Genomic DNA, 20,734 nt, shown 5'->3' on the forward strand with positions numbered 1-20,734 from the left:
TCTTCCCTTCCTCGACTACGACGTTATACCGACATTGTGCATTCGTCGTTAAAGAAGTATTGCAGTAACTACGATCGAGTGACAGCGACGGGTTACGACATTAAATTTGGTGTCAGGTGTAGGGTCACACTTCTTCAAACGAAAAATTTTGGCTGGCTCAAAAAAGTAGTTTGAGACCCACCGACGAATCCACATTCACGTACAATCCGAAGGAAGGAAGGAAGAGAGTTCTGCGGAGTATATCAGCACGTAGGTCAGTCCAGGAAGGACATTACTCAAGGGCGTCCAGCAAGGGCAAATCAAGTTCAAGCGTCCAGCAAGGGCAAAACAAACTCAGCATCTCAAGAAAGAAAAATCTAGCTCAAAATGCAAAAATTGTAAGTCATTTGAATATTATTTTGTATGTCTGAGGGTATAGATAAGAATTGGCAAATCGTAGCTTACCACCCAGAATCACTTAAAATAAAAATGACTAGCACAAATAACATTGCAGATAAATTAGGTTTTGAAGGAGCACTTAAGTTGGTACCTTCTTTCTCGGGAGGTACTGAATCCGAATTAACGTCGTTTGAAACCCGATGCGAATTCATTTTTAAAAATATTTCCGATAACTTAAAACCAAATATCTTGGAAGCAATTTTAGCACAATTAAAGGGTAATGCGTTTGAGGCAATAATGTATAAAGAAATTACAACTTGTGATGAATTAAAGAAATTATTTAGAACTATTTTTGGTTCTGCGCATTCGGTATCATTTTTACAAGTACAGCTTAGTCAAATAGACAAAAAGCAAAAGAAACGGTTAAAGAGTTCTCCATTAGAATAGAAAAAACTGCACACGAACTAACAATAGATAAACCACGGGTAGAAGCGAATAAAATCGCACAAACAGTGCAAGCACACGCATTAAGCGTATTTATAGCAGGTATATCGCAATCTATAGGAATTATATTAAAAGCGCGTAACGTAAAAATTTTTGAAGAGGCAGTATTTTACGCAATGGAGGAGGAAAAGTCAACCGATTATTTTAATAACGCGAATGGCAATAATTATAACAAAAATAAATTTGATAAAAATAGTAATAGAGATAAAAGCGCGATTAAATGCCATCGTTGTGAAAAATTTGGTCATTATGCTAATGAGTGTAGAACAAGCGAGTATAAATTACCTACTTTTAGGAATCCGAATAGTGGACAAAGTCCAAAAACCGATTTTAAACGCGAATATTCTAGTAAGTTCTGCAAATACTGCAAAAAAACGAATCACAATATAAGTGAGTGCCATAAATTAAAACGTAACGAACAAAATAAACCCGTAGAAAAAAATGAACAGGAAAATCACGATAGGTCTATCAGTGAAATACAATCGGGAAGTAACGTTAGTATAGTAACACCAATAACACAGGAGCATATTACGTGTTATTCGGATAAATTCGTTAAAAACGAAATAAAATTTTTAATTGATAGTGGTTCTGAAATGAACATCATCAAAATCTCAAGTTTAAAAGAGCATATAATAGTAAATGGAAAAGATAAAAAACAGATTAAAGGCATTAATGCAAATCCAGTGGAAATCGTAGGATCTGTGGTAATTCCAATTTATATTAACAAGCAATTTTTATGGTTAAATTCGATATTGTATATGATAATTTCCCAGTACCTGAAGCAGGTATAATAGGCATAAAATTTTTGAAATTAAATAAAGTCATATTAGATTGGGATAAAGAAATATTAATAATACCAGAAAAAAAAGGTAATAAATAATAATGCATTTATCATTCCGCCGCGAAGTAATTGTGTATTACAAATCCGAACTGATGAAGAAATAAAACATGAATAAATAGCTATTAAAAAACATGAAATTAATGAGGACGTAATTATAGCTAATAGTATCAGCCCAGTCAAAGGTGATACGATAATAGGTAATATTATAAATATATCGGAGCAACCGTTCATAATTAATCAATTAATTAAAAATAAAACAATTAATAGAATAAAAAAAATAAACGAAACAATTAATACGGAACATTGAAATAATGAAGAGCGTGAAAATATTTTAGAATTATGTAGCCGTTTCTTAGACTTATTTTTTCTTGAAGGTGACCGGCTGAGCGCAACCGACATAGTCACTCATAAAATAAATACTCCTAGGTGTGTGAAACCAATAAATATACGTTCATATAGGTTACCTCATGCGTATCAGGAGGAAATAGAGAAACAGATAAAAGAGATGAAAGAAGCAAGTATAATACGAGATTCTGTATCACCTTTCAATTTTCCGTTGGTAGTGGTGAAAAAGAAAAAAGACCCAGGAGGGGAACAGAAGTTTCGAGTATGCGTAGATTTTCGTAAATTAAATGAAGTTACAGAAAATGAGGCTTATGGGCTACCAAATATTATAGAAATACTAAAATCGTTGGGCTCATCTAAATACTTTTCGACTCTAGATCTTGCTAGTGGGTACCACCAAATAATGATAGATAAAAAGGACACTCATAAAACAGCATTTTCAACAAAATCAGGGCATTATGAATTTTTACGTTTGCCTTTTTGACTGAGCTCCGCGCCCGTCACTTTTACGAGAGCTATGAAGTCAATTTTAATGGGTTTAGAGGAATTATGTACAGCATATCTCGATGACATTATAGTCCATGGGTCAAGTTTAAAAGATCATCAAAATAAATTAGAGCAGGTGTTTACACGCTTACGTTTACATAAATTAAAATTACAACCAAACAAATGCATATTTTTACGTAAGGAAGATTTATATCTGGGGCACGTGATCAGTGAAAACAGCGTTAAACCAGATCCAAATAAGTAATCATGTATCAAAGAATATCCGAGACCGTTAAACGAGAAAGACATAAAATCTTTCTTAGGTTTATTAAATTACTACCGCCGTTTCGTGAATAACTTTGCCAAGATAGCAAAACCTCTTACAAATTTATTAAAGAAAAACACGCCATTTGTATGGACAGATATGTGTGAAAATGCATTTCAGGAATTAAAAAACGCGTTAATGAACCCGCCTCTATTAATATACCCTAATTGGGAAAATGGGAATTTTAATTTAATGACTGACGCAAATCAGTATGCTATCGGGGCCATCTTATCACAAGGTGAGGTTCCGAAAGATCAACCCATTGCATACGCGAGTAGAACGTTAGGCAAAGCCGAAACAAATTATAGCGTAATACAGAAAGAGCTATTAGCAATAGTATGGGGAGTAAAATACTTCAAACCATACCTATACGGGAAAAAGTTTAAAATAATAACCGACCATCGCCCTTTAACTTACCTATTTAATATCAAAGACGTTTCATCACAATTGATGCGTTGGAGATTACAACTCGTGGAATACGACTACGAAATAATATATAAAGCCGGTCCGGAACATTCTAATGCCGATTGTTTGTCACGTATACATATTGTTACGGCCGATGAACAGGCGAAAGAATTCGAAAAATATAAACAAGCGGAAAATAAACCAATTTTTAATTCAAAAATAAAGAAATAGAAGGTAGCATAAAACACGCTAAACCAAATGAAAATGTAATACTACCTATTTCGAGCGATATAATAATAACGCATACTGCGATAAAGGAAATAATCGAAAAACAACAATTAGCACCGCAGCTAATATTCAATAATGAAAATAAATTTATTGAGGTAAACCAAACAGACAAATTAATAATGTAACGAGACAAAAATGCATAGTGCAACAACACCATTACTACAGTCACACTCCCGCCCCTAGTGATGAACAGCGACACTACTATCCGTCGAATACTGTTCGACGGCAGTAACAAACAACTATAGATGGCGCGAGTGTGCCACGACCTTTAAAACACTCAAAGTTGCTTTACAGAAAAGGGAGAAAACCTATCTTCTAGTTGAAATAATGGCAAGTTCTACCTTTTAACATATTAAGAATAACGTCTCACAAAAACTGTACACTCAATATGATTCGAAAATAACAATAAAGAAGCAAAACGACGTTGTACGGGAGGCATAATTGGCACAGATATGCTGACCAATACGTGCAGATATACCACCCGTCCGAATGATCAAGAGTAGTAGTAGTAGTGTTACGATTGTATATTCGTGGACAACCGACTATAGCAAAACGCATAGTATACGGCATCGATCCACGAATATATATATCAATAACTTTGAGTACGCCACATAGAGCGACCAGTTAATAACTGCCGTGAAGAGAAGCCGCCATTGGAAATCACGAAGCCAACCACACCACCAGTCAACAACCATCGCAGTCAGGAGCCACATCCAACGCCGAGGGACTACTGCCGATGACCAATACTTCCAGACCAACCCAGGTAGAAGTTTACCCAGTATAAGGTACGTACCACTAGTCATTCGACGTTCCCACAGACTACGTTAAAACACGTAGTAGACTGTGTGGAACAAGTCGACACTAGTACAAGTGTCTTTCCCAACACCTCTGTACTAACGTTGTAAATCTAATGGTACGTACGTATTGTGGTAAGATAAATATTATCACCCAATGTATATTAAATTGTACAAAATATTTTTCATTGTAAGTTCTTTAATGAACATAATCGATATTATATTATTTTATTGTACATTCCTGAAGGAATCTAATTTTGATATTATATGGATACATCCATAATGTACAAAACCTAACCTTGAAAGTTAATAAAACAAAGAGTAATCATTAAACCATTCTAAGTTTTATTACAATAATATTTTATAAACTTAAAAATAAATATTTTAATGAAATAGACGCTGAAGGTTATTTTAAAGCGATAAATGAGATCAAACAATTTTGTACTAATAAAGCAATTAAAAAATTTTCTATAATCAGGTTAGAAGGGTTAACGACTCTAACCTCTTCGAGCGAATACGTACAATGTTCCGATATCTATTTCGATATACGGACATTGAAGTAACTATTTACAAAAAACAATGTTTTACAGAGGAGGAAAAAACGAAAATTATCAAAGAATACCATGATACACTAATAGGGGGCCACCAAGAAACCTCTCGAACGGTTAGGCGTTTAAAATTAAAATACCAATGGCGAAATATAAAACAAGATGTTAATAAATATATTAAAAATTGTAGCATTTGTCAGAAAAATAAATCAGGTAGAAAAACTAAACAACCAATGTTAATAACTTCTACTGTGTCTACAACATTTCATAAAATTTGTTTAGACATTGTAGGTCCCCTTCCTGTAACTACTGCAGGCAGTTCTCACATCCTAACCTAACCATACAAGATGAGTTATCACGCTACGGGGTAGCCATAGCATTAGTTTCCACGGATGCAGCAACTGTAGCGCAAGCATTAGTAGAGTGTTTTATATGTATTTATGGTATACCTGTCACTATTCTGACAGATTGTGGCACCAATTTTCTATCAAATTTGTTTAAAGATGTTTGTAAATTATTAAAAATCGAAAAAACTAAAACCACTCCATGGCATCCCCAATCAAATGGTTATTTGGAACGATCACATTTAACTTTAAAAAATTACTTACGCAGTTTTGTGGATAAAGATAATAATTGGGACACATTAATTAATTATGCAATGTTTTGCTATAATACCACGGTGCATACTTCAACAGGGTATACTCCATATGAATTGGTCTTCGGGAAAAACCCAATTATTCCAACACAATTTTTTCAAACGACCGAATCTCAATACAATTATGAAAATTACGCGTTAGATTTAAAACGAATAATGCAAGAAACGCATAAAATAGCTAGGGAAAATCTAATCAAAAAGAAAGATAACAATAAACAATATTATGACCAAGACGCGAATATACTAGAATTACACGTAGGAGATAAGGTGTTGCTAAAAGAGCAAAACAAGAAAAAACACATTATGTTTAAATTGGTCAGGGCCATACGATGTGATAATGATAAATGACAATGAAAATATAACAATAAAAAAAAGGAGAAAGGACTACAGAATACACATTAATAATGTTAAAAAGTTTTTCGAGACCAATTTATGAACACTATTGTGTTCATAACATTATACATATTATATATATTTTTGTATCTGTAGTATTTTCCAGTAGTTTTTATTGTAGGTTGTCGTAAAGTTTTATTTTATTTTAAAAGCTTTATTACAATGTAAATGTTGTTTATAATAAAATTAAATATAAAAATTTACATTTCTAATCATTTCATTCAGTTGAATCTAATGTTACAATTACATTTATCTGCGACCGATATATTGTTCGACGTCATACGAACCACCAGAGTCAAACTAATACACCCTCCTTTTCTAAAAACCCAAAGAGTTTAATTTTAAATATTAAAATAGGTTTACCAAGTGGGACAGATTTACCAATTGACCTAAAACGAAAAAAAAAGTGTACAAGAGATAATGACACTTTCAGACATAACAATCTATTATTCGAATGACAAAATTATTTTAATTTATATGTACTGTTAGTTTACCAACATGAACTAACATTTTTTTTCAGTTAATATTGATACCAATTTGTACGAATAATAAATGTTTATATGTAAAACCTAATTATAGGTTTTTAGCTGTAAGTAGGTCAAAAGAACTGTTTTCCACATACGATGAAACAGAAAAAAAAAATTGTAAACATGCCGGCGATTTCCTTTTATGTCTTGGAATTTATCCTTTACATCCAGAAACAGAACTATGGCAATTTCAGAAAGCCACACCAGCCAGAGACAAACGATGACGTTCCATCAACTATACAAATACAGTACCAGACCAAGGATGTCATTATTCCAGTGCCATCCGCACCTCAGTAAAAGACAAGGTATTCCGTGTACCCACCCCGATGTGATACGGAGTATCGTCTTATAGGGGAGGAATGTAGTAAACCGACGTTTTTAGTATAAAAACGTAGTTCTAAAGTCCAGTGGCCTAAAACTATATCACGCCAGCAAATCGGACCACTGATGCCTTTATCTGATTGGATTAGAAACATCACGCCATTTCCGTGACGTCAATCAACATTTCCTAATCACGGCATGTCTCATATAAATAGGAGCTCTCTTCACAGGGAGCTCCAGAGAGTATTTCATACACAAACGTTTCACCCATGCTTACCAAGAGCCTCTAGGGAAACGTTCCACACACATATTCTCTCAGGTTTAGTATTTCAATACTAAGTCGAAACACTACTAAAAAGTTTATATTTTAAAGTTATTTTATATTTAATAAATTGTTAAAGTAAATATTAATATTTTATTATTAATACTAATTCAAACATAAACCTCTTCCCTTCCTCGACTACGACGTTATACCGACATTGTGCATTCGTCGTTAAAGAAGTATTGCAGTAACTACGATCGAGTGTCAGCGACGGGTTACTACAGGGCGCAAAACGCCGCTCTAGCTCGAACAAAACTCACGGCCTTCTTCGCGTTCAACGCAACTGACGTCGAGGCCAGACAGTACCTATACCAAGAGATACCGGTACACTACATTTGGAAGGCAACGCGAAGGACATGGATACGACGACAAAATCAGATGACGTACGAAACACTGGCCCGAATGTACGTCGTCAACCCGCTTGATCGAGAACGTTTCCACTTGCGACTACTACTTCTGCATAAGAGAGGCATGCAGTCTTACCGTGACGTGAGGACAGTAGATGGAGTAGTGCATCCAACTTACGCCGCTGCAGCAGTCGCGATGGGACTGTTGGAAGACGACAGGGCTTTGCTGGCATGCATGGCAGAATCGGCAACGTTGGACGCTCCATCGCAGCTTCGATACCTATTCGTGACGATGTTATTGTTTTACGAGACCGCAGACCCGCTGACGTTGTACCAAGCCAACGAAGTACACATGATGGAGGACTTCTATCAGCGAATGCGAGACGTAGAGCGCACGAGGGCGGCGTGTATGGACGCCATCGATCGATCACTCCGGGGTCACGGGAAATCACTCGATGACTACGGTTTAACTTTGCCGAACGTCGCACTGCTGGAAGAGGATCCGGACAGTGGCATGTTTGATCATATAGACGCGGTGGTACGCTGGGTTCAACAATTAGGAAACTTGAACGACGAACAACGGACAGTGTTCGACCGTGTTATGGCGGCTGTAGACGACGATAGAAAAGTCTCAAAATTTTTCTACGCCGACCGACCTGGGGGAACTGGAAAAACTACGCTGTACATACAGATGCCTCATATAGTCGCTTCGCAGCCAAGGGCGGTCCGCGTTGTCCGTAGCGTTCACCGGAATCGCAGCGTCGCTCATGGACGGCGGCACGACTGTGCGCTCGATGTTCGGATTGCCGTTCGGCACTTTCACCGACGATTCGACGTCGACCATCACCATGCAGTCGCCAAGCACTCAGAGGATACGTGACAAGGCGTCCATCGTCCGGGTTGAAGCGCCTATGTCCCCGGGACTACAACTCACCGTGGTCAATTGGTTGGTCAAGGACGTGATGGGATCGGAGTTACCGTTTGGCGGTAAACCAGTCCTGTTCGCCGGGGACTTTAGACAAATATTACCGGTCGTCCGCTGAGGAACGAGGAGCGACATCGTCAGATCGTCGATTAAGTACAACGCTCTGTGGCACGAATTGGAACAGTTCAGTCTGACGCGAAACATGCGCACTGACAACGACGTGAACTTTGCGAATTGGTTGCTTCAGCTAGGGAGCGGTCAGTTGCCAACGGTCGACAATGTTCCGGACACCGTCTAAATACCTTGACATATGGTATGTGACGTTGCAGATTTGATTGATTTTGTTTTTCCGCAGCAAATGTCTTTGGCCAACGTCGACGAGTTTGCTTGAAAATAATTTTATGTCCAGGAACGATGAATGCAGGCAAGTCAATCGCACGGTGCTACAATGCATCGACGGTGCACACAGAAGCTACACCGCCATCGACACTGTGGTGGTAGACGATCCCGATAAAGCAGCCAATTATCCGACAGAATTCCTCAATACTCTAGAACCAGACGGATTGCCTCCGTACAACTTGACCCTGAAAGTAGGTTCAATTGTCATGTTGTTGAGGAATCTAGATTCAAAGAGGCGATTTTGCAACGGCACAAGGTTGGTCGTCACTGAACTGAGACGTCACAACCTTAAGGCGAGGATGTTGTCTGGTAATGCACAGGAAGACATTGTCATACCTGAGATGCCTCTCACATCCAATGGAGAAGATGAACTGCCTATCATAATGCGACGAGTACAGTTTCCCGTACGGCTGTCTTTTGCGATGACCATTAACAAATCACAAGGTCAAACTTTTGATAGAGTGGGATTGCTTCTGCCTTCACCGGTTTTCACGCACGAACAACTGCACGTGGCGTTTTCGCGTGTGAGGGACTCGCAATCAATTAGAATTAGTATGTACGGTGACGATCGTGGTAGATTTGTCACTAAAAATATTGTTTACAAAGAAGTGTTCTAAGCAACACGAATTGATGCTTATTTAAATATAATGATTGGTTATGGTAAAAATGTATATGTATGTATATACATAAAAAAAATTTTTCTGCTATAATTATTATATCTAATCAATCAAAAGTATTCTAAAAAGTCATTATTATTAGAAGAATATTAGAAGATTATATTATTTTTTCTAGAACAACAATATATTTATTTATGAAATGATATTGTTTCAACAGTGTGGTTTACCATGTCAGATCTTAGTGATCCATGTCAGATCTTTGTGATCCATGGTAAACCTATGTGACCACTGTCTGATCTATGTAAAGTTCTTCTTTTACATTATTTATTTATGTTTTGATATGTTTTGATGATTAATTACAGGTCACCTATGGACAGCAAATTCATTGACGGAGAGAGAGTTTAACAACCTCCACGTGGTTCTCTTTGGATGCAAATTAACTTAGGAGATAATTTGTAACTAATGTCAAACAACTAATCAATAAACATTATTAAACTTTCTATTTTTATTTTTAAATAATATAATATATATAGTAATACAATTCTTTGTCATTTTATTTTTCAATTTTTTATCTTACGCATACAATTACAACTATTGTAAGTACACTTACTACTGCAGTAGATTTTGTTTTTATTTGTATTTTTGGTAATTTTTTTATTTTACTTTATGTTTCAGATTTCATCTCACACATATCAGTTTAATGAACCGTGTGTGTTAATAAATAATAACTTTTGTATGTTCAACAATTAATTAATGTGTCTCACTGCCAATGAACAAGTCACTTGATACGTAAAGTTTTGGTTCAAAAAAAAAAAAAAATCAAGTACAGAGTGTATATGGACTGTAAATACATTGACAACGAGAAACTTCAATAACCTCCATGTGGTTCCCTCTAGATGCAAATTAACTTTGTAGCAAATTTTTTGTAACTAATGTGAAACTACCATTTTTTTTTTGTTTTTAAATATAAACAAATTCATTAAACACTATTAATTTCAACAATAATTTTAATAAAAAACATAAATTTTAATTATTTTTTATATTATAATCAGTTTTTTTTCTTATAAACAAACAACAATTATATTTAACCTAACACTATTTTTACAACATTTAATTTGTGAATATTATTACATTAATAATTGTATTTCAGATTTATATATTACATACATATATACATCTTTTATAACTTTTAATTATTATTTGTTTGTTATTACTTTACTAAAAATTAATTATGCATGTATGCGGTTCTTCGTTGGTTAATTCATTTTTTTACAATACATACGCTTTCATTAATTTCAATTGTTTACGCTGAACATGGTATTCAAAATGTATATCAAAGAAAGAATATAAATATGATAATATATCACAATAATTATATTATATACAATTATATTACAATACAATATAATTTTGTTTTTATTTTTACTTCTTTTTTTTAACATAAACAATAATATATTGATGTGATTGATAGGAATCTAATATCATTGTTTTTTGATACTCAGAAGTCTTTGAATAAACATTAATGTAGTGGGGTACTGTGATTACAAAATAATGACAATAACAATTTGGACTCGAGGTGAATTTTGTGAACACACATTACTCACTACATATTAGAAATGTATACATATATATGTATATCTACACCTTTCTAACGTTTGGCAAAATGCATTTATCCCGTTGTATACTTGATACATGTACAATTTCCCCTTTATACCAACATTGTACGCGGTCGGATTGCCTGTCTGGCAGGTTTAAATGCGTTTAAAGGCGATGACTGATAGCTAGACCCTCAATACCGTTTTCGGAGTTTATTTATTTTAGATATGTGAAAAGTACCGGGCAAGCCACGGAAAATGCATCCAATTACCCAAACAACCTTGGAGATGACTGATACCTAGACACTCAATTGCCGTTTTCCAAATGTATTTATTTATTTTCCCCATGCACAAAAGCACAGGGCAAGCTACGGGACAAAATGTGTTACACCTGTGAATTTAATGAAATGACCGACCACTAGACGCTCGAATTGGACTTTTATATATACTTTTATTATTACTTACGCGTTTAAATTTAAAACGACACTGCTAAAGTGTTGAGCCACTAAATCAGAGGTACCAACCAACGTCTCAAACGTTGTTATCACTGGTTTCGCCCACTAGACTTTTCTAACTCCGGCATTCTAAAGTCCTGTCTCCGACCTAGGAAATTCACTTCAAACGATTTTCAGCTATATAGGGTATTCACATACAACGAGTTTCATCGGTGCTAGTTATTATTATAAAATGTTTCATTTTAAAAATAGAAATAAGAGAAAAACTTTAATTTAAAAGAATATAATTATTACATTATATACTTATATAAATACATTATTAACATCTTAAATAATATGAAATATATTTTTAAAGGAACAACTGAAAACTAAAATTAATTATTATAATATATTATACCATGAACTTACTTAATAAGTATATTATAAAACAATAGTAGTTATTACTTACTATATAAAACTAAATTAATATTACGTATATAATAATTCAAGTTTGAATTACTGATTTCTAAAATTTAGTTATTATAAGTTATAATATTCAAAACAAAGATGAATAGATTTAATGGTACAATTGAAAAAAACAATCATTCATTATTCATCATTATTCATTAGTTTTACAACATAAAAGCATTTCAAATACATCATTACTAAGACGATTACGTCTAGGAGTTAACACTTGTATTGCTTTGCTAAATAATCTTTCAACTGGGGCTGAGGATGGTAAGGTTGTATTGTATTTCAGAAATACTTGCGTAACAATTGGAACCTCATTGAAAGATACTAGTTCTTTTTTTTTTTTTGAGTTAAGATATGTCAATGCTTCAACACTAGCTGTATTTGATAAAAGTGCATCATTTTCTGCTGAATCGCTGTCTAACGCAGATGAATGATACGATTTAGTTTGTCCAGATAAATTGTTGTAGAAGTCATCACTAACATCACTATCCTCATTATCAGATGAAGATCCAGGTACAGAATTTTGATCTTTAAATGTATTGCATTCATTTAAAAATAATGCCTTACATAAGCTTATATATCTAGTAGGAACCCATTTCATTTTGAACTTTGGATGACTTATCGAGACAATAATATAGTCCTTACTTTTTGCATTACTCAAATCATAAATATAATTAAATTTTTTTTCTAAAGAAATTATTAATGCTGAAGCTAATGGTTTGCAATATTTTACATTACTCGACTGAATCAACAATTTTCTTAAAACTATTAATGTAGGAGCAACATAACCTAGGTAACAATATTTTTCACCGTGTAATTTGTCCAACAAACTTGTTAACAGTTTCATCAATTTGCAGTATTCATCTAAAAAACAACCATTCATTAGGTTTGAGCTTATTTAACTTTAATATATCAAATACACCATCAATTTTTTTTTTATGAAATAAAATTTTTTTGTAGCATCATACTTAGAGTTCCATCTGGTCACAACTGGAATTGGAAACTTACAATTACAATGTTCATAAACTTTATCTGATGCTACAGAGCTTCTACTAACTAGGTTCCAAAAAGCCTGAAGTTTACCAAATCTAATTTTAGATATATTATTATAATTTTTACCAGAAATTTTTGAAATGTCTGTAGTGGCAATCATATTTAAAGAATGGGCAACACAAGTCATATGTTGTGGTAAGCAAAAATTTTTATTGTTTCTATTTTCATTAAGTTCATAATAGCTTGTTAACACTGAACTAACATTAGTTCTTTCGATATTAGAATAACTGTTTTCATTATCACTGTCAGATTCATGATTATAATTGATTGTACTCTCAGTATCTGAATCATCAGTATTAAAATTGCCAACATCATATTCATTTGACTGTTCTAATACATTGGAAAAAGTTCGAAAACACTTTCCAAAGTTTGTAGCATTGTCTGTAACAATGTGTGTGATTTTCGAATTATTTAAATTGTATGTTTCCATTATTTCTGTAATAACTTTAGCAATATTTAAGTAATCATGTGAACCTTTCATTCTTCTACATCCAAGAATATAGGAGTAACGGCGTATGAAAGAATTATCAATGAAGTGGCATGTCATACCCATGTAGCTTTTATTGTTGCCAGTCCATATGTCAGCAGTGATACAAATGTACAAGTGTTTTTTTATCAAATCTGTAGGTGTGTCTTTGTATGTTGTATATCTATTTTTTAAATCACACGCTAATTATTTTCTATTTGGTAATAAAGCAGTATCAGTAATCCCAGTTAACTCCATGATTAACTTTTGAAAAGAAGGTTTTTCACATGTGACAAGAGGTTTCATTTCATCAGTTATATAATCAAATACTACTTTATTTATCTGAAACAAATATTAATGATTTAAAAACAATGAAGACAGAAAGTATTTTATATTTCATACTCATACTACATCATTTTTAGCTATAACAAAACAATATTTTAATTTCCAAGCCAAAAATTTAATTTTAATTTTTTTGAGGTGATACTGGAATAGGTGTTGAGCATAAGTACAAAAATCATATTTTAATACTTTTTAGAACCATACTCAACCATAATAATGTAATAGGTAATGCATTTTGATAGATATTATAAGATTATAATTTAAATAACATATTATAACTTTTTTAATTGATTTTTTTTTTTTGATAAAATATTTCTACTTAGTTTGCATTTCAAGAAAATAATAACATAAATGTACAAATCATAATATATATTCTAATCTATTAAATAGGTATTAATTATTATTATATATAAAATAACAACTACCTACATTTTAAAATGAATAAAGATATTAGGTCTCACATTAATAATAATATAACCCATAGTTTATAATAACAAATAACTTGATCCAAAGACTTTATTTACTAGTCAAATATATTAGCTTTTAGTTATTTATGTATTTATTAACTTGTTCATTTGTACCTAATTAATAGTAAGTAGTAACCAGGGTCGGCCTGGGTACCTGAGGGCCCAGGCAGAAATTTTTTTTGGGGCCCAATAATTTTAAAAAATAAACCATATATCAAAATAAGGAAAAGAAAGTATAACTATTTTGGAATAAATTTTTTAGTGCATAAAAATATTTAAATTTATCTTTATTAAAACTCACTTTTTTAAATAATGTATTATCAAGTAGATAATGTTAAATAATAAAATACATACTGCTATATACATTAAAAAATTATTGAAGTAGCCTTTTTAATTCCATTGAGGATTTGGAAATTTCATTTATTATATCTTCTTTATTTATATTTTCAGTTAGATCTTTTTCTATGGATATTAGCATTAATGGAGTAAGTATATTTTGAGAAAGTGTTGATCTGAGTCTATTTTTAATAATTTTTAATTTCGAAAAAACTCTTTCACATGTTACTTGTGTTAATGGTAATATTAAAGCACATTTGAAAACGATATATAAATTATTGAAAAGACCAGACTGTTTTGATAATTCCTCTATTAATATATAAGCACATGCTAAGCACTTATTACACTTATTACAATGAATGGATTCATAGTTAACTTCTGATTCAGATTCTGAATTGTTTATTATTTCATTTTCTCCCTCTTGTTCTGATATATTACTTTGGTGTTCTGGAATAATGCTATGATAGTAATTTGCAAATTGTTTTAATTCTGAGAGTACTGCGCATTCTTTCAACATTTGCTAATTTTGTTATTTCATTAAATATATTATCTGGAATTTCATTAATAGTTTGTAAATCACAATATTTTTTTGGATCCAACCAGCCACAGTCTTTCATTAATTTTTCATTTGGTATAAATCTTTCAGAAATACTAATTTCTAAATTATCAATGATGGAAAATACCATATATTTGAATTTATTAAATGATGTAATATTTCTTGACTCATCTGTTGCTGTTTGACCAGGAAGCATCTTTTTCTGTGAAACTCTTTTTTCAATAAAATCTTCTTCAATATTTATTAATGGTTCATCTTTAAAAAAAATATTAATTTTTTTTAGTATATTCTTGGGATCTTTTATATAAATATAAAACATGTTCATCATTTCTAAGTTTTTTTAATTTTTTTTAACATAATACTAATCATTGAACATGCTTTTAGGTAATCCAAAGATTTTGATTGTAAATAAATTGATACTGGTGTGGTAATAGAATATATATCAAGAAGCACAAATGATATAAGTATAGTCCTAAAAAGTGACCATTTTTCAATTAGAGTTCTTGCCATAAACTTGGTGGACGAATTGAAATTGCCGTTATTTATTTCTATTAAAAATTGTAATAATGTAATTAATTTACTTTCTTTCAGCAAGTCAGTTTTAGTCGTGAATTCTTTATCTATGATAGAAGACAAGGCCTTTTCTTTACTCCACCATCTAGTTGTGCAAATTTTTTGAAGTATATATAATTTATTATGTCCTGAATGGTTTTTTCCAGTAACAGATTTCCAAACTTCCATTCTTTTATAAGAATCTGATAAAAAAACTGCTGTTTGTTAACCAAAAAGGTTTTCAGCTTCAACAATTTTTTTTGTTGAATCTTCCATCGTTAAATTTAATATATGAGCTAAACAATGCGTATACACTATTAACGGATTGGAATTTTTCATATGTGCTTGTAATCCATTATATGCACCTTTCATATTAGCTGCACCGTCAAAAGAACAACCTATTACATCAGTCAATGAGAGACTTAGAGATTGAAGTATATTACACAATAAATTAAAAAGAGCTAGACCACTGGAGTCACTGCATACAACCAAACTTAATAACCTTTCTTCGACTTTTCCCTTATATAAGTACCGAACACAAATTGCCAGTTGATCTAATACTCCCGTATCTTGTGTACTATCAATCATGATACTGAATTTTTTACACTCTTTTATTTGATTAACTATAATCGACTGTATTGAAGTCCCTATCCTGTTGATTATATTATCATTAATAAAATGTTTGGATAGAAATGTATTTAAAGAACCTCGACCTTTTTTATTCATCATTTTTTTGCTAGATTTAATTGATTCTTGCACATGATTATTTAGTATACTATCATAATCGGCGATCAGTAAGACCAATTCCAAAAAGTTTCCATGATTTTTATTTCGATCATCTAATGAATGAGCTCCTTCATGTTTTCCTCTATATGCTATATTTTGTTTTCCAATAAATAATACTATGTCTATCAATCTATTGAGTACAGGCCCGTACTGGCTACCTCTGAGAGGCGCGGGAAAAAATATATTTATAGGGCGCCAACTATAGTTTTATACATACACTTCAAAAAGAAAAAATGGGTGTCTAGTGTTTACCCATGATTGTTTTATTTACAAACTTGTAACTGACACCTGAAAATGTTAAACACAGATCATGATTTATTCTGCAATTTTTAACAAAATATCAATCGAAATAATAATATGTTTCATAGTAAAATGACTTGGAAAATAAACTGTACACTTATTTTTAAAATTTAATTTAATTTATATTTCACATAAAAACATAAACCGTAACAGCTTTTTCAAACACTAAAAAAAAAAAAATAATAATAAGCAAACTTGAGACTTGACTTATATCGTATTATGTGAGTAGACGTTGCATTTCTTTGCTGTTCAAACACAGAGCATTTATGATTTTATCTCCATCAACTTGATTTACTATGTCTCGTTCACACTGCATTAAGAATAATGATTCTAAATTGTCTTGCACAATAGTGGACCTTAATCGCGTTTTTAATAATTTTAGTTTTGAAAATGACCTTTCACAGGTCACTTGTGTCAGAGGAAGAGTCAGTAAATATTTATACGCTTTGTACAATTCCGTGTATTGTAAGGAATACATGTTAAAATCAGTGATTACACGCAAAGCGCACGATAGACAGACATTACATTCTTTTACTTCACTACACTTTAAATCAGACCAACTATCCAATTCGTCATCATCAACGGTATCGATTTGACCTGAATCTTCATACGTACTCTGTAAACTAACTTTACAAATTAAAGGCCAAGATGTAGCAAAAGAAATAAGTTCTTCTTTGAGCTTTGGCTGATCAATAGAGGGTAATAATTCACAAATTTTAATTAAAGCATTAGATGATAAACTATTTTTTCTTATATCATCGAACCTTTGAGGATCAAAACATTCTAAATCTCTATATAAAATCTGATGATCTAAAAATCGTACCTCTAAACTATTTATAATAGTGTCCATTGTATAATTAAATATTTTTATACGAAATTGATCAATTTCTTCTGGATAAACTTCTTCATCTCGAGTTAATTCACCGTCCATACGCTTAACAGTGCGTTTGCGTTTCTTCGAAAGTTTTTCTTCTATTTCAATATCATGAAGCTCCTTTTCATCAATTTTTTTAATTGCAAAGTCAACAAATGTCTTAGCAGCTTTTATTATATCACAAAAACGGTTTCTAACCGATTGTAAACTTTTATGGGCACTAGAAACATGACGCCAGGCTTGAATGTAATCTAGATTTTTTGTTTGAAGGTAATCGGACAATGGTGTTGTTATTTTAAATATCTGTAGAAACATCATTGTAACTAAAACGGTTTCATAAGAGCAAAACTTTTTCATTAAACTTAAACTATCGTTTCTTATTTTTGAATTAAATTGGTTAGAAATTGATATTTCGTATAGAGCTACTAATATTTGAATGTAAACAAATTTTGACTCATTTTCTGTACTTAAATCACCTTTAATCCAAAAATCAATCCTACCAAATATTTTAACAATTGCATCATTTCTGCTTCTCCACCTAGTTGCTACACTAGCAGCTAGTTTCAGCGAAGGATTTTCTTTATTATACACAGCCAACCTTTTATAGGATTCCTTGAAAAATACGTATGACTCTTGAATAAGATTAAAAAATGACATACAAGGAGTCAAACATTGAGTTGTATCAGAAAGAACTAAATTTAAGACATGGGCGTAGCACCATGTATGAACATGGTTGGCGATTACTTCAGACAATTTAGCAGTCACACCGTTGTACTGACCACTCATGTTGGCCGCACCATCAAAAGCGTTCGCCACACAATTATTCAGTGGTAAATCAAGTTCGGCCAATGTGTCCTTTAAAGTTTCAAAAAGCGAATTCCCAGACGTCGAAGTTACGTGTTTTAGCCCTATTAACCGTTCGTATACTTCATTATGTGGTACATATCTAAGGACAATCGAGCATTGATCATATGATGATAAATCCATTGTCGTGTCCATCATAACAGAAAATATTTTGGCTTTTTTAACTTCTCTTGAGATTATATTTTTAATTTCATTACCAATCAATTGTATTATTGTAGTTATTGTAGTTGCACTGAGAAATGTAACTAAATTTCCTCTTCCAATTTTAGTAGTAGTCTTCAATAATTTCATATTTATATTTTGTGCCCTATCATGATGCTCTTTACTTAATTTTATCGATTTTTCTATGTGAGACTTCAATATATTATCAGATTTCGACAATAATAAGATTATTTCCAAGAAATTGCCATGGTTTATCGAGGAATCGTCTAATTTATAAGCTGCTTCACTTTTGTTACCTCTAAATGGTAGTCCCTGCTTACCAATTAGTTTTATGACTTCAATAATTTGCAATACCACACATCGTCTTTCGTTTACTTCAATTTTTCTTTTTTTCAATTGTTCACCACACAATAAATGTTGAACCGTCTTTTCCCTTTTTTCTCTGATGTATGCTTTGACCGATAAATTGTGATGTTTTGAAATTTCGTGTTCTTTAATACGTTGATTTGTATGTTTCCAGTCATTGAATCCGGAACAAAATGTAGAACTTCCATTACTATAAGCTAAGCATACACTACAAAAGAGCATCTGATTGTTTTCATCATATGTCAACCATTTACGATTAAATTTACAATCTCCTTGGTCATTATAAAATATCTTTTCATTAAATGGTAAAGAAATTATCGAAGAACTAGTTGGTTGAATTGGATGAAAAATGAAAAAGTTGACTATATCAATACTTTTCGGCTTACAAAAATAGTTTATAACTTCATCGATTTTTTCATTAGCGTATAATTTTTGCACAATTTTTCCTGTTATATCTTGTTGATGTTCTTGTCTTATTTCTATTGTTTCAACCATCACATTTTTTAAATTTTCATTGAATGTCGCTTCTTGATTTCTACACTTAAGAAACTCTTCATTTGATTCTTTTACTTTAATTTCATTTGTTGTTATTTCATATCCTTTTTCCTGTCCTGCGATCTCTAATTTTTCAGTCTGAATTTCATTGATTTCATCTCGATCATCTAGTTCTGGGTTTTCTGAGAACGTTTCACATGATTCTTCAACAATGTTATTTGTATAAAAATGAGTTATTTTTTTGGAAGAATTAGCGGACTTTTGCAATTCTTTCAGTTTCTTAGCCACCCGAAATTTGTAACCACTCTTCTTTTTCTTTTTGGAATCCATAGAAACTAAATATATTTAAATACTAAAATTTATATTGAGCTATAATACGAGTATGAAATACATAGTGCATATGCGTGTCCACCAGGGGCGTGTGGTCAGGACAAGCTAGGTAAGCGCCTTAGCCCCGCTCAAAAAAGAAGAAAAATAAATAAATTTATTTAATTCATTATATCAGTGAGCAATATAAGTTTTTTTTATTTTAAATATAATAGGTATACTTATCAGTTATTATACTTCATTATCTATATTATAATTTTATAGAAATTGGTAAGAAAATTAAGAAATTAAGATCATATAGGTATATAATATAAATATTAAATAGTAGGTATATGGTAGGTAACCACAATTTTACGCAGCAGTTGGAAGCTCTACATCAGGAGTCTTCAACCCGCGGCCCGCGATCACCTTTGAAATTTAGCATGTATATTTTCTATTTCGATACAATTGGTTAACTTAAACTGCATTTTTATATAAAATACATGTTTATACTACGAATGCGGCCCGCTAAAAAAAAGGTTGAAGACCCCTGCTCTATACATCGGGCGCTTTTAAATACTTTTTTTAATATCAAACTTTTGATAATTGGGTTTTTTTGTTAATCACAATAAAATAATCCTAATATTGTTTTATAACATTTTATTAATAAAAACGAAAAAAAAAGATTTAGATTTTTACGATAAAGTTATCAACAAATTTACAAAACAAGTTACACGAATGGATTTGTTTATAAATATATATAATAGCCAATAAGTAAATAAATACTATACATTATAAAATAACTGTTTTTTTATTTAGTTAAATAATTAACAATTTACCTTTATAAGTAACGGTTTTTTTTTTTGCTCTTACCCAGATTCGAATA

General features: G+C 32.0%; 1 protein-coding gene and 1 pseudogene across 1 annotated transcript; one reads left to right on the plus strand and one right to left on the minus strand.

Moving 5' to 3' along the window:
- Positions 1-8,441: 8,441 nt before the first annotated feature.
- On the plus strand, positions 8,442-9,420 carry LOC112595281 (annotated as a pseudogene).
- Positions 9,421-16,998: 7,578 nt separating this feature from the next.
- Positions 16,999-19,872, minus strand: LOC112595282 (zinc finger MYM-type protein 1-like). Its single transcript, XM_025340421.1, has 3 exons — positions 18,753-19,872; positions 17,655-18,683; positions 16,999-17,591 (listed from the first exon to the last, which is right to left on the minus strand). The coding sequence occupies exons 1-3, from the start codon at positions 19,870-19,872 to the stop codon at positions 16,999-17,001; spliced, it is 2,742 nt and encodes a 913-aa protein (XP_025196206.1).
- Positions 19,873-20,734: the final 862 nt, after the last annotated feature.

The sequence above is a fragment of the Melanaphis sacchari genome, unplaced genomic scaffold (genome assembly GCF_002803265.2).
Source record: "Melanaphis sacchari strain LSU unplaced genomic scaffold, SCAv2.0 Contig268_pilon_pilon, whole genome shotgun sequence".
NCBI lineage: Eukaryota > Metazoa > Arthropoda > Insecta > Hemiptera > Aphididae > Melanaphis > Melanaphis sacchari.

Bases quoted from the DNA above. Each gene is read 5' to 3' on its own strand.
- LOC112595282 (XM_025340421.1), bottom strand. From the start codon at position 19,872: ATGGATTCCAAAAAGAAAAAGAAGAGTGGTTACAAATTTCGGGTGGCT. The intron at 18,684-18,752 runs GTGCAACTACAA...TCTCAAGAGAAG, and splicing joins AAATTTAGTTACATTTCTCA to TTAAAAAAGCCAAAATATTT. The intron at 17,592-17,654 runs GTATAAAAATAT...TACGATTTTTAG, and splicing joins AGAAGAAATTGATCAATTTC to ATCATCAGATTTTATATAGA.